At 34.3% G+C, this 16,121-nt stretch overlaps 1 protein-coding gene across 1 annotated transcript; it reads left to right on the top strand.

Moving 5' to 3' along the window:
• Positions 1-9: 9 nt before the first annotated feature.
• LOC148877119 (diaminopimelate decarboxylase 2, chloroplastic-like) lies at positions 10-11,999 on the top strand. The gene is made up of 8 exons (XM_088981795.1): positions 10-491; positions 1,774-1,948; positions 5,369-5,518; positions 7,419-7,580; positions 8,130-8,315; positions 9,796-9,918; positions 10,000-10,089; positions 11,693-11,999. Exons 1-8 carry the CDS (start codon positions 10-12, stop codon positions 11,771-11,773), a joined length of 1,449 nt encoding a protein of 482 aa, XP_088837921.1. The 3' UTR covers positions 11,774-11,999.
• The last annotated feature ends 4,122 nt before the right edge of the window (positions 12,000-16,121 follow it).

Raw genomic sequence — 16,121 nt, 5'->3', positions numbered from 1 at the left:
TGTCGGACAATGGCGACTGCTCACTTCGTCAGTCACTCTCCTTCCTTCTCAAAAACCCTAAGGTATACTTCGAACCCGGTAATCTCCACACCTTCACTAACCTTCAAGCCCTCTTCACGGGTCCTAAAACTAAAGGCACTTCTGTCTGAAAAGCCCACGACCGTCAGTGCCGACGTACCGGCGAAGAAGTTCCAGCATTGCTTCAGTAAATCTGACAACGGATTTCTCTACTGCGAGGGAACTAAAGTACAAGACGTTATAGACTCTTTGGAGAAAAGACCTTTTTACCTCTACAGCAAGCCCCAAATCACGCGAAACTTCGAAGCTTATCGGGAGGCTCTGGAGGGGTTGAAATCGATTATAGGATATGCAATCAAGGCCAACAATAACCTGAAAATTCTTCAACATTTAAGACAGTTGGGTTGTGGTGCGGTGCTTGTTAGCGGGAACGAGCTGAGGTTGGCACTTCGTGCAGGTTTTGATCCCAGAAGGTAATTTACAGAAGGATGGAAACAAAAGTAGTTCTGGTTCTGTTTTGGCAGGAAAATCCTATTTTTCCTTCTCTTCTTTAGGAAAATTGGAGCTTAAAAGAATCTTTTCCTATTTTATAGAGTTCTAGTTTTGCAGGAGAAATAAGGGGCTACTTCGGTAAACTGCATTATAGTTGGTGCTATTTAAATGTACGCCAATTTTTATGGACTTCGGTGCGCTGACACCAAGCACTTCCGTTCTCATAATTTTCTGCGCCAGTCTAAATAATTTAGAATAGCTTTAGAGCCATTTTGAGGGCAATATTGCACGAGGTCTGACTGTGATAAGGTTGATATTAGTTGCTTCACCAATACCACGGCATTGTTTTTTCATTCCCCAAGTTATTGAACTGCTGGTGACCCTAGTCATTTGCTTTAAAAACTGAGGAATTAGCAATCTATCCACCACGAAGTATGATGTTATTTGTAAAATATATTACATATAGTATTTATGTGACCGACATGCATATGCCATGTCATCACGGTTTACTGTGGTTGAACATCTGACTCTTGAACCTCCCCCCTTCCGGTTCTATGCCCAGCCTAGTTTTTTGAACTTTGTTATGTAACATTTCAAGAAAGGGCTATTATCGGCCCACAACTTGACCCCAAACTCCTATCCCTCTCAGCATGCAGCAATGAAGAAGATTACCCTTAGTTAATGTCTGCAAATGGAAGGTTATGACATGTACTTGCATCAGTTCCGTTCTGCAAAACTAGTTATTTTATTTGACTCAACTTAAAACCTGCACCAGTTCTGTTCTGCAATTCCACTCTACAAAGGATTGTTGAGTCCTTTGATCATTTCTCAATAGCTAAGCACCCATGTCCTTTTTTGATCTTTCCCCGGCGCTTCAAAAATTATCAACTTGCATCAGTTTAATTATCACAGCGATTGATATGGTTGATTGTACAAATGCAGAGAAATTTTAATTGGGTGTCCAAAATGTCTTTAGCTTTGCATCAACTGTAAGAAGCCTAGAGTAAACAAATGTTTCACTTCTTTTCTAGTCCAATGGTTGTATCTTTTGAAATATTCTATTGTTTATGTTATTTACATTCTTTCATTAATACTTTGGTTTTTAAGAATTCATTATGTCATGTCAGTGATATTTATTGGGAGGTCTGGTTTTTTTCCATCCATGGTTTCATTATGCTGTCATTTTTTTAATGCAATTGTATATGTGTTTGGATGCAATACTCCACTAGGTTTGTTCTCTTACACTAATATTTTGAAGATTAGGTGTGTATTTAATGGAAATGGAAAGATCTTGGATGACCTTGAGCTAGCTGCCCGAGAAGAAGTTTTTGTTAATGTTGATAGTGAATTTGACTTGGACAATATTGTGTTAGCGGCAAGAAAAGCTGGGAAGAGGGTCAATGTTCTACTCCGGATCAATCCAGATGTAGATCCTCAGGTATAGTAACTATAAGATTTTGTGTGACAACTAGTAATTATTTTTAGGTGCTCTGTTTTATTGTTTGTTCTTTGTTTGAAAATTAAGGTAACATTTTATTAAAAGAAGAAAAAAGGCAAAGAACCTTCATGCAAGAAGGCAGCATGCTTTCAGTTCATATTCATCAAATATAGACCTCCCCCCTATGAATCAAAGATGATGAGTTGCATCATTAGTTCATTACAAAAGTTTGGGTATTGAAGCCCTTTAAAGTTCCCTAAAATGGAAGCTAAAGAGGCAATTGTTCTTTCAATAATAATTGTTTTTTATTAGTTATTTAAATATATATATTTCTATCATTCTGTATGTAGTATTTATTTGGTAAACAAGGATTCAAATATTAATTATGTATGTGTCAATACATGTGCATATCTAAGATCATATATTTATGGGTTATATACACACACACACACACACACACACATATATATATATATATATATATAAAGGTTTCCTTGGTGTCTATTAAATTGTATATTTGTGTATCATGTATTGTGTAAAGTCTTACTTTGAAATGAAACCCTCTGTTCTTGTTTTTGAAATTGGTAAGTGAAGAACTTAGCAAGAATAGAGGAAGAATGAAAATTGATCAGGCATGGTGGAAGGTGATTCTAGAGTAATTGCAGGTTGGTTCCAATACACTTCAGGGTCTTGGCAGTACAGACACATCCACTACATTTTTCCATCATGCTCTATTTCTATGGGTGATATCCTTCTTGTTATGAATTATCGACCAAAGGTGCTGGAAAAGGTCACGTTGAGTTGTTTCTTGATCTCCAATCTACCCTGATATGGACTCCTATTATTGTTGAATTTACATATCATATATTCAATCTCAATTTAACTTATTTTATAACCTCTTGTTTCTAAGGCATTTGTTCATAAGCTTAATTTTGCATTTAATTATTCATTAGTGTCATCAGAAAATAACATGCAAATAGAAACAGGGTATAATACAATAATCTGAAATGCAAGGTTTCAAAAAAAGTTCATTTCTTGTGACTATATTCATGTAGTCTGGGGGGTACTTCATCATTTTACTTATAACCATCATTAGGATCCATGACCATAAGAGTTTGGCAAAAGTTTTATTGCCAGCTGCCATCATTAAACATATAACCATATGGGTTCTAAATTAAGGATCATTCTCAAATATAGTAAAGGTAGGGACTCAGAATTGTGTCAACTGTCAAGTGATTATGGTAGTATTTGATGCAATCAGACAATTTGATCTTTGTGAGGGCGGGCCTTGGCGCAATGGTTGGGTTGCTTCATTGTGATCTGGGTGACCAGGGTTCAAATCTGGGAAACAGCCTCTCTATATGTGCAGGGGGAAGGCTGCATATATTTTTCCCTCCCCAGACCCCACATTGGGGGGAGCCTTGTGCACTGGGCTGCCTAGACAATATGATCTTTGTGATATGCCATTAGCACCAAATTGGATGTCAGATCTTGGAGAAGTGGGCAATAGATGATATTGTCCAACTATGATACGGAAAAGGTATCATAGCTAAAAAATGATAACCAATTAAATGGCATCATTCAATTGGTAACCAATCGACTGACACTTGAAATACACATGGGTTTCTGATTGGTTAAATTTTTCAGGTATCATATATTTCTGGTATCATAGAAATTGCCTAGATGATAACCTAATTCTCTTCCACTTTTATTGTAAAAACCTTAACCATTTTTTCCCTTTTTTTACTTGAAAAATTCAAATCACTCAACTCGAATTTAAGAGTTACAAATTCACAATTCACCAATTGACCAATTCAAAGGGACACCAGATTTTATTTTATATTATTTTGATTGATAACAGATGCAAACTTTCATTAATTATGAGCAAAGAATAATATGTACAAAAATGTTTGCATATTTGCTTGACTAGCCAAGACTATCCAAATCCTTTTCTATTTTACAGCATTGTGATATGTTCCCTCAAAATAGTTGTGCCTTATTTGCCCCTTGTTTTTCCATTGAATCAGGAAACTGTTGGCTGTTCTTTGCACCTACGTAAATGTGTGAACCTGTCGATAGGTGTTCATTATGTCTCAGAAAAGGGACATTAGATTTCTTTTGTTACTTTATCTCTGTTCTTGTAAATGACTGGGGACATGTTTTGAAGATTATGTATATGCAAAAATTGTTGTGGAGGAGACTTTATGCGTAACTCCATTTCTTGAAATGGAAGAAATGTAAACTCCATTTCTTGAAATGGAAGAAATGTAACTATGTAAGAAAGCTTAACTAACACAACCAATAACTAATAATCCACTCCCACAATTAGCAGTTAATAAAAGTCTGATTTTATATTTTGTTAATTGCAAACCTTTTTCACTTGGTTCAACTTATACAGGACCATGCCCAACTTAAATTTAAAAGCTGTGTGACAAGGGCATTGACAAGTATGCATGGTTTTTGACATAGTTGTCAAAGTGACGCGTAGGCAACAAGGCACCCTTTGAGGCTCACCTCGCCTAATCGCCAAGCAGTTTTGTACTATGTATTATAAAATACTTCTTTATTCTCTATTTTTTTGACATTATAATTATAAAGTAGGCACTATTAAACTAAAATATTCATTTTGTGTGTTTATATACTAATTTCTTTTTATTATTTTCTTATTTGTTAGGGTGTAATCAATACAAACATTGCTAAATGCTGTATTGAACCCTCAATGACTTTAAAACCTGAACCAATAAGTAAGGAAGAACTTAAAATTTTGTCTAATCAACACATTTTCTACTACTGCTTTTTTTCTTCTTTTCCTATAACAAAATTAAGGGTTCAGCCCTTATATTTTTTGAATGTTCTTTTCCTTCTTTTTCTTCTCATTAATATGTTGATTTTCTATACTTCAACATGAACTCTATACTTTTCTTATGAAAATTATGAATAATTATTAAGGAAATATGGTTTTGGTACCTAGGGAACTACCCTAGGATCTATGTTTTCTACATAAAAAATCCATCGCCTAGGCGACTGGGCGACTACGTGCCCCCCCATCGCCTAGCCTCACCTTGGCGCCTTGAAAACTATGGTTTTTGACATGGTGACTTTCCAAACTTTGAATATGTCTATGTCAAAGTTTGCTTGATATATGGACATAAAGTACAAAATGACACAATAACTTGCAAACAAAGAAGGCCATGTTGCATGTGCTTATATGAGAATATGATTCCCTTAGATTTTGAGAAATTTCTTATAAAGACTTTATTGAATGTTAAATTCAATTTCTAAAGGACTTGGTTTGTTGTTCAATTATGATCACATCTTTCTAGACCAGGGTGAAAGGTCTTGTCTAAGACTCTAAGTATATCACTGTTTTATTAATTGTTCTATATAGCATTTCTTTATTTATTGCTACAATTTTTGTAGGTCCATCCTTATGTTGCCACTGGGAACAAGAATTCCAAGTTTGGTATTAGAAACGAGAAGCTGCAATGGTTTCTTGATGCTGTGAAGGCACATCCTAATGAACTGAAGCTTGTAGGGGTCCATTGCCACCTTGGATCTACCATAACCAAGGTACCTATTAACTAAATACTTTTCAGTAGATACTGTTTCCAGTCATCAGTCTGGAAAGGGCCCATTTCCAATTCCCAGTTCTCCTAGTTCAAACAGCTGGTGCGGTCCAGTTTCAAAAACATTGCTTCATACATGTATTTTATATATTTTTTATAACTTAGCACAAATGCAGTTCTTTGGTGTCAAGTTAAAACAAGTAAATCTGGTACTGGTTCTATTTCTCTTCCTGAAATTTAAAATGTTGCAATGACTTATCTTGTCACTTCCCAGGTTGATTGCCTATCTACAAGGTGAAATCATTTCAGTGTTGAATACACTAACAAGAAAGTTTGAAATCTGACCTTAATCTGAGCAAAACATCACTAGTGTTACGATTGCTTGGGGTTGGATACCATCTTTCTATGACAATTAATGTTTTACCAAAATGCATGTGTATAACATCAACATGGATTGGGTTCTATAGGCAAATGGTTGTTTTTGTGTATCAGTTTTTGTCGGAGTGTAATGTATATGTACAATCCCCTATACATGGATTGCATTGATAGGCCAATAAATCTTTCTAGATGCCATTATTTGGATTTTGGTTTATCTTTTATTTTGTGTAATATTAATCTTGACTATATGCTTGAATTACCAAATTCATAACCAATGTTTTAAAACATGGAGATGTGACCTGAGGTGTTCCACTACCTAAAGGCATGAGGTGTAGTTTAGAACGTAAGAGGTGTAAGCCTCCTAAACACAAGGAGGTGTAAGCCTCCTTAAGAGGAGGGGGGTCAAGAGGAAGAAGGAAGAGGAAGGGGAGGAAGAAGGAAGAGGAAGGGGAGGAGGAAGAAGAGGAAGGGGGATCTCATTTTTTCTTTATTTTCTTCCCTTTCTTTTTTCTCCTCTTTCTTTCTTTTTCTTTCCCTTTCCTTTCTTTTTTCTCCTCTTTCTTTCTTTTTCTTTCCCCTCCCTTTCTTTTCTTTTCTTTTCTTTTCCTTTCCTTTCCTTTCTTTTCTTTTTCTTTTTCTTTTTTTTTTCAGTCTTTTTATATGAGGTGTGCATGAGGCACATGAGACGTACACCTCTGCCTCAGGAAAAAAGCATGTCAGCGCCTCTGGCATACGCTTTGGGGCATTTTGTGAGTGCCTTGCCTGGAAGTGCGCCTCCAGGCGTATGCCTCCCACACCTCTTAAAACACTGTTCATAACATGTTGAGTTTTGGTTTTGCACTCAATGGCCACCATTGGCTACCTAATGGAGCATAATGAATGATCAGTGGCCACCTTCTGAATACAGAGTCCATAGAAACCCTCTTGCATGCATATTTAGCTAACATTTGATGTTCCAACCTCACCAAGATGAGGTCAATGTCCCTTTCTACATGGGCATCACTTAACTAGTCGAATTATTCAGAGAAGATATTTCACTGATCCAAGAATATTCCACAATAAGCCATATGTTTCTTCCTGCGCCTTTTATTCCTTGGATTTTTCTGGGCATCTTTTAATTATGAAATTGAATCATTGGATGACCAATGTAACTTCAGAAAAACTACAATTAAAGCTGGTTACTTGAGTAGTGGTCACAAAATTAATCTGCACATTGGCATGCTTGTTAGAAAAAAAAAAGGTTATTACCCAAATTTGGTCCCAGCTCTGGGGTCTACAGGCCTAATCGCTGACATTTTTCTGGGGATACAAAGAGGCTACTCTCAGACTTGAACCTGCATTCTCATGCTTTCCAGCTCAAGGTTTTACTGTTACACCAAGCAATGGCCCCTTAACTGACACACTTGTGTAGATTAATTTTCTTTTTTTCCCCTTTTCAATGTCAACCTCTATGCTTTTTCTTTCTTTCTTTCTTTCTTTCTTTCTTGTTTCTGCTAGGTGTTTATACTCTTTCATATTCTTTTCAGGTTGACATATTCAGAGATGCTGCAGTCCTTATGGTTAACTTCATTGACCAAATCCGAGCCCAAGGATTTGAAATTCAATATTTGAACATTGGTGGTGGTCTAGGAATAGATTATCATCGTACTGGTGCTGTCCTTCCAACACCCATGGATCTCATCAACACTGTGAGGACACTTCTTGTTCTATACATGTAGCTCATTGAGATATACATGATTTATTCATGCATTAAATATGCAGCTATTTGGTTGGACACTTGTATGCATATAGTAATCACTTTACTAACAGACATTCCAATGGAGTGCATTGACAATGGTTGATATATATAATCTAGTTATTATTTATCCAACGTGCAGAAGTAAAAAGGCAATAGTTGTCTCCCTTCCTCCATCAATCCATCCCAATAAGTTTCCTCATAACCTACATGTGTGAGATCCAACAAGGAATCTCCATGGAGACTCCACAGCAAGAGCAGTGAGGTAGTATAACAACATGAATCTTTCTTGCAGAAAATAAATCCTAGATTTCACATTGAATAATGTAGGTGTATTGGAATGTAGCATTAATTATTCTTCAAAGAAAATGAAGAATAAGATATCCCAGGAGGAGGGGAGTTATTGGGTCCCTGAAGATACAGGCCCATGTTTGACTTCTACTTTGTATTTGAGAAGGGCTACATATGATGATTCTATTTTATTTATTATGTTGGTTTGCAGGTCAGGGAGTTGGTTCTTTCTCGAGACCTTAATCTAATTATTGAACCTGGGAGGTCACTTGTAGCCAATACATGCTGTTTGGTTAACCGTGTCACTGGAGTCAAAACAAATGGAACGAAAAATTTTATTGTGATTGATGGAAGTATGGCTGAGCTCATCCGACCTAGTCTCTATGGTGCTTATCAAGTAAGTTATCCATGTGCAAGCAGCTTCTTATCTACCTTTTGTTTACTGTTCAACATTACCACTATCCTATCATATAACAAACTGATCTTTACTTTGATCACATCATTTAACTGAAGGCTTCAAATAACAAACTGGAGAACTAAAATCTGGCACTTCATAAGGACCATTACCCAATGTTGGTCCTAAGCCCCTAACTATCTGGGGTTTGGGGAAGGGTAGATTGGTTATGGTCCTAACTATTAGAATTCTTTCACACAAAGTGGCCGTCCTAAGACTTGAAACCCACATTCTCAAGCTTACCAGCCTGAGATTTTACCATTACACCAAGTAATGGACCCTAATTCTAGCAGTTCATGAATTAGCTAGAACTGTCTCATAATATTTTCTTGTTAGCTGAAAATTTATACACTCGTCATATTCTGCTATAAAAAGGTGTAGAGAAAGGGTGGAGTTCAGACTTTGAAGAGATGACACAAATTTACAACAAAAATCGATTTATATATTAATAAATAAGGTAGTATTTCATGTGGTATTTTACTAAAGGGCAAATCATAGCTGTCAAGGGGATCCCAAGGCGACAGGGCACCCTTGGAGTCTCGCCTTGCCTAATCGCCAAGAAGTTTTTTATAGCGTGTTATAACAAACTTTTATATTCTTAATTTTCTGAGGTTATAATTATAAAATAGTCATTTTTAAACTAAAATATTCATTTTGTGTGTTTATATACTAATTTCTTTTTGTTATTTGCTTATTTGTTAGGGTTTAATCAACACAAGCATTGTTAAATGCTGTATTGAACCCTCAAAGACTTCAAAACCTGAATCAATAAGTAAGAAAGAACATAAAATGTTGTCCAATCAACACATTTTCTTATTTTTCTTTACTAATTTTGTATTTTTTTGATGAATTACTAATTTTGTATTTTTATATACTAATTTCTTCTTCTTCCACCTTTTCTTTTCTTCAGCCCTTATATCTTTCAAATTTTCTTTTCTTTCTTCTTTTTCTTCTCATGAATATGTTGATTTTCTATACTTTAACATGAAGTTTTTACTTTTCTTATGAAAATTATGTCGCATAGCCTCGCCTTGGCGTCTTGAAAACTATGGAGCAAATATCTTGATGAGAATGAATAATTATATTACTATTTTGGATGGGCAAAACTGTCCTAGAGAAATCAGGATGCAGCCAATTGTCTATTGCTGCTTTTTGTGTGAAGTAATTAGATATGCAACAAGGCCTTTCTGTTTCTGCCCTTGCCATGGTGGGCCTTTTGTAGCACTGTTTGATAATTACTGAAGAAGCAATGAATCAGGAAGAAAAAAAGGTTTTTCCTTGTCTTTCTTTGAGATTTGTATTCTGTCTGCAAATTTTGCATCCATGTAAGATCCATTTTTATTGGTTTATATGGTATTGATGCTTTCTATGTGACTGGTTTTTTTTTAGACTAATCTTGATTGTGAACTGTGACTGCTTATAGCACATAGAGTTGGTTTCACCCCCACCACCTGATGCAGAGATCTCCACATTCGATGTGGTGGGCCCTGTTTGTGAATCAGCAGATTTCCTGGGGAAGGATAGGGAACTTCCCACTCCAGCTAAGGTGGCATTTAGGCATTCTTTCTTGTATTTTTACAAACAATGATCCTTCATTTCTTTCTCACTAGAAGCTTTTATTTTTCAGGGAACTGGCTTGGTGGTTCATGATGCAGGAGCGTATTGCATGAGCATGGCATCAACATACAATCTCAAGATGCGGCCACCTGAGTATTGGGTATGATTTTTCATTTTCTCTAATTTCTACATCCCTTTTCATGGAATTATTAGTAGGGGTGATCATGAGCCGGGCCAGGCTGGGTTTAGCAACTACAATAAGGGCTGTAGCCTGAGACTGGGCCCAGCCCAAATTCTGGTCCTGAAATATAACCTTAGGCCCAGGTCTGTATGAGCTCGGGCCAGGGCAGGCATTGGGCCTGTGACATTAAATAATATGTTTGCCTATTGTTAAATAGATGAATGCAAAGCTTCCATTCCCTTGATTCATCCATGTGGAACCTTGAGTGTTAACTTGTTCATTTTAACTGATAGGCTAACAGTCTTAACATTAAAGTCCCACATCAATTAATTATGGGAATGGAAGCTTTGCATCCATCTATTTAACAATAGAGAACCATGGAAACCAAGCTTTGAACTTGTATGTTGTGGACATGTGTCCACTTGCAAATCTTTATCAAGCATGGTGGGGTGTTTTTGCAAGTTGCAACACTTATTTGTATATAAATTCATATTTTATTTTATAAATATAAAATATTGTATATAATATATGTTTTTTTATAAGTTATTGTTTATAGTATATATTTTATGAGCCATATGATAATATGTATTAAATATACAAAAGAAAATAAAACGTATGTATATATATAGGGCCTAGGCCCAGCCTTGAAATTTCTCGGCATGATGCAGGCCTGGGGCCCTGGGCCCAGGCTGGGCCTAGAAACAACCTAGGCCCCAGCCTGGAAATATTTGGGCTGGGGTCGGCTGGGCTGGAAATGATTCCCTAATTATTAAACTTTATTTAGAGTGAATGAAGAAGTCCTTCAAACATTTATATCCATCTACATAGGGATCTCTGCAGGTTCTGCTTACTCATTTTCATCAATAGAGTGATATAGCCAATCCACCATATTTAGGCAATTGTTTATTATCCCTGTCCATGATAACTCCATAGTCCATGCTCTACCATACATTGGGCTCTCTTTTGACTTACTGTATAGTATGCTTTTGAAGTTCCAGAAAATTAAATAATAACAACAAAAATAGGGACCCAAAAGAGAAGAAACTTAGCAGATGAGGAGAAGGTATGTGGGTGGGGGTGCAACTTAGGTGGATTTGACTTGAGATTTTGTTGAATTTTGAAAGAGCTCGGCTTGAGGGCCCCGATGCAGTAGGAAAACTTTAAATTGGGTAGCCAGGTTTGCACCCCTACATGTCGGGAACAGTGGGATGTTTTTGGCCCATGTGTAAAGATTCCTGGTTCATCCAAATTGGTTTGTACATGAATCATCCATTAATTCAACTTTCAATCTAAATGATGCGTAAAAGCAAGACACTAGCTTAATCATTTTTTCTCCCATTTGTTTTTGAGCATATGGATTTTTGAATATAGATTGCTTTTTTAACTTCGTCTGTGTCAATTTTATGCATTGGATTGGTCATCAGTCTTCGTCTTTCTGAAATCACTTGTTAATGATCCATGGTTACCTCCATGATATTCTCTTGCTTCATGAATGAGGCATGAGAGATGGGGATGACTTGTTCACCATCAATTATCACAAGTAATTCATTGAAACTAAGGAATAAAGGATGTGTATTTGTAGGTGCAAGAAGATGGAACTGTGGCAAAAATCCGTCATGAGGAGACGTTTGAAGACCATATTAGGTACTTCGAGGGCCTTTAGTCACATTCATGCACATCGAAAATGGAAGCATTGCCCTTTTTCAATTTTTGAATAGTGTTTGCATGTAGCATCCCGACGTAATTTATCAGAATATTCTGTTACCATTTAGAATGTTTGTCTTGCTGTTCTGTATCAACTTACCCACTTGATTTTTTCTTATTTTTCACTATAAACCTGAACCCATTTGCATTTGGTTTTGAAAAGAAATAAAAGGAATATTAAGTAAGGTTTGCTGTTGATTAATTTGGCAGATGATGCATCTCCTAGAAGAATGCATAACACGCCGCATAAAAAGTCCAATCGAGATTAAAAGTGGTTAATTTAACTTTCAAATATAGAAATGGTTTATTCAAACACATTCTCCATTCCCATTCAGACATGTGGCACTCCAAATTTTTTAGAAAAGATTATCTCAAAAGTTGTTAATTCCACTTTCAATCCACTTTGAAGTGGTACAAATGTGGCTATTTATCAAAAAAACCACATTAAAAAAACTCAAAATAAATAGTAAATATCAATTAAAGTAGTGTACTGATTATAAATAAGACCTTATTTAATATCGTAAGTCATATTAGCAACAACATAGATTAATAGTGATTTTCTTAATTATAAGATGTAAAACCCATATTAATTTTTCTAATTTTATTTTTTATAATTAAATAATTAATTTCAAATTAAATGATGCTATAATTGCCCGTACTTAATATGGGATCATTCTCTAGTGTTGATGGATTGATGAGAATCTCTGGGAATATAATTTCAATTTTCAAATAAAGGCAATGCTTATTTCTCTAAATATAAAGCTTTGTTCCAATGCAAAATTGACCCAAAAAAAAGTGTTTTTTTGTTGATGCGATGCGGCAAATTATAGTTGACAGACCTTTGTTTCTGGTTACCCTGACTGTCCAATGTAATCTAGTCCCCAGAATTCCTTGTGCAATAAATTAGCCCAACAAGCAAAATTATATATGGTAGCTTTCAGGTGCCTTTGTTCATTATAGTGACAAATGGTTGATTTTGATTTCATTGTTTTTAGAACTTAGCGTCACTCAAAAGCATTCAAAACAAATTTATGGTTTAACCATTTCTGAAAGGAGGAAACCGCTACAACCAGCAACGTTTAATGAATTTCAAACAAAGCTGAATGGCCCAAGCCCAGTTTTAGTTGAAAACATTATGCAAAATGATTACATTGAAAAATGTGCCAATCTTTCACATTTTTTTAATTGCCTAAAACTCACCATAACTTTTTAAAATTTAAAATGTTCAAGGAACCATGTATGTTACTAGATTATCATTTTACAAACTAGCGGGGACCCATGCGATGCACGGGAAAATATGAAACATTTAATAATTTTAGTTTCTATTAAATAATATGTAGTAATTTTAAAATCTCTTATTATTTTTATTATTTTTAAATGAAACTTTGATTAACTTTAAATAAATAAAAATAATTACAAAAGCACTCTACCCCATCTCTATCCCTACCCCATAGTCAAATACACTCTATCCCATCCTCGCCCCATCCCTAGTGTCAGGCAGGTTTCTGGGCAAGGCACCCCACTCCTCATCAAGGATGGGAAGTCCTCGAATTTTCCCACCCTGTCCCCAGTATTGGGTGGGTTCAAATAGAGGTGTAAACCGGGTCATGCTAGACCGGCACGGGCTTCAGGCCTTATATGCTTTTTAAATTATTAATAAATATCAATTTACTATTAAGAATTATAAAGTAGTTTACTAATTTATTAAATTATTACTAAATTAATATAATATTAGTTTATAAAAATATACTTAAAATAAGATATTTTGTGTACATATCGAGCTTCAGGCCTTATATAAGGGTTGGGCTCGAGCTCAAGATCTAAGCCCGATGGTCAGGCTGGGCTCGGGCTCAGGCATGCACATTTTCTATTGATAAAGAGGCTCATATTAATTAAAAAACTATGATTTTTTACAAATTAAAATTTTTATTTATTTCTAGCCTAGTATAAAAAATATATATAACATTTCTATATATATTAATATAAAATTTGTTATTTAAATATTATATAATAATATTTACCATATATGCATATAACTTCCAAGTTGAGCCTATTAGGGGTTGTTTAGCTTGGGTCCTATCCGTTAAAGCCATCATTAGAGTCCAAAAGTTTGATACCCAATTAGACTTCGGATCTGATTATCTCGGATAATGTGTGGGCATAGTGCATTTCTTAACTAGACCTAACTCAAAAGAAAATAGTTGGTTGTGCCTGCAAATTTATAAATCTAATCGGGTTAGGTTAAGTTATAAATGATTTATTAGTTTTTATTATTAATTATTAAAATATTGTAATTATTAAATTATTGTATTTATTTAAAAATATAGTAACTTTTTAAAACTATCATATTTTTAGAAATATTGCTAATTTCTTAGCTAAAACTATTTAAATGTAATTTTTTGGTAATTAAATATAACTTTCTACTATTTATAACTTAAATTATAATTACTATTAATTATAGTTTAAAAATATCTATTGCTAATTATATAATTAATTGAAAATTTTAATTATTTTTAGTATTTTAATTAAGCTTTGGGTTTTTTAATTAATTTTTGGTATTTTTCATTATTATTCAGTAATTTTTGCATATGAGTATTTTTCAATAATTTTCAGTATTTTCATCATATTATTTTTGCATATTAGTCACTACAAAATTAATTTGCATTTGCTTTTGGTAAAAATAAATTAAATAACTAAATAAATACCATAGTTAATAAAAAATACAGCTAATTTTTAATATTTTTCAATAATTTATGGCTTGGGTTTTTTAATAATTTTTTGTATTTTTTAATAATAAAATACTATTAATTATACTTTTAATTATTTTCAGTAAATACCCTTATTAATATAAAATATTATTAATTTTTAATTATTTTTAGTATTTTAATTATGTTTAGGTTTTTTCAGAATTTTTTGGATTTTTAATTAATTGTTGGTATTATAAAACTATCAATTAATATTTTTTATTAGCGTTTATTAAGGTCTCAACTCATAAGTTATCTAATAATATTATTAAAATTATCAATTAATAGTTTTATATTTAAACTTCTTATTTTTATTAGCATTTATTAAATTGGATTTTTAAGTGGAATTGAAACACATTTTTAATATTTACTAAGTTTTGTTAATATTTATTTTTAGTGAAAGTTTAGTGGATTTTTAAATTAATAATTTTTTGTTTGTTTAACCTCAACATATTTATATTATTTGATTTATATCATGGTTTTCAAAACCGGACCAGACCAGAAAAATCGGGAACCGGTCAAGTGATTGATTCCGTTTTACCCAGAACCGTTATTTCGCCAAAAACCGTTGATTTGGTCAGCAAACCGCTGACCTAGGTGGTCAAACCTTTTGAACCGTCCAACCGTTTTGGCCATTTTTTTATTTTATTTTTGTTAGAATGGGTCGTCCATTCAGTTTGAACGGTCAGACTGTTCAACCCGAAACCTGGACCTCTTATCGGTTCATTGTACAATTCAGTTTTTAAAACCTTGATTTATATTTTTACTATTCTCTCTCTTTCTCTCTCTCTTAAATGTAATAATAAAATGCATTAAAATAAGAAGCCTTTAAAAATCCAAATGTCACTCTTCTTAAATGTCTTTTTTAAATGTAATAATAAAATGCATTAAAATAAAATGCCTTATAAAAATCAAAGGTCTTTTATAGTTGATAAGGGCAACTTTCAGACACTAATATCAATAAAAATAATCCTTTTAATATAATTCTCAAAATATGTTAACTTTATAAGCATATATATATTAAATAAGGGTAAAATCACTGTTCATCCAACTCCAAATGAATTCCACCCCAACCCCGCTAACCTCAATGACCACCATCCATTGGTGTTACTGCCACCGCCTCCACCCACCTCCGGCAACGCCAATAGTTTGCATTGAAGGAAATGGAACAATAGTTTGCTCTCTTCCTCGTGTCTTCCTCTCCACAGAAATTGTCATTGATGGCTAGTCTTGGTCTGTTATCTCCACCTCTGGCAGCACTTGAACTCAATACTAACAACACCAATGATTACCTCACACTATTTGGCCTACTATCTCGACCTCCATGGAACTGAGCTTGATATACGGCATCAACAACTACTTCATATCATCGGTATTTTATATTTCTTATCTGCAAAAATTTATCGTTGACAGGAGAAGAGAACTCACGGTTTATCTTTGTTGTTTTCTGTGTTATACTTTCCCTCGGTTCTCGCATCATCTTCGGAACCCCTTAAAAAAGGATCTGTCTATGTCTCCTAAGATGTACTCCTAATGCCTCACATCTGAAAATACATCTGTTGT

The sequence above is a fragment of the Nelumbo lutea genome, chromosome 1, assembly GCF_056320005.1.
Source record: "Nelumbo lutea isolate HS-2025 chromosome 1, American lotus-T2T, whole genome shotgun sequence".
NCBI lineage: Eukaryota > Viridiplantae > Streptophyta > Magnoliopsida > Proteales > Nelumbonaceae > Nelumbo > Nelumbo lutea.
This window is presented reverse-complemented; position numbering and strand designations above follow the sequence as displayed.

Excerpts from the sequence above, each read along its gene's own strand:
- LOC148877119 (XM_088981795.1), top strand. The coding sequence starts at position 10 with ATGGCGACTGCTCACTTCGTCAGTCACTCTCCTTCCTTCTCAAAAACC. Across the intron at positions 492-1,773 it reads GCAGGTTTTGATCCCAGAAG|GTGTGTATTTAATGGAAATG; the intron begins GTAATTTACAGA and ends TTTGAAGATTAG. Across the intron at positions 7,581-8,129 it reads CCATGGATCTCATCAACACT|GTCAGGGAGTTGGTTCTTTC; the intron begins GTGAGGACACTT and ends GTTGGTTTGCAG.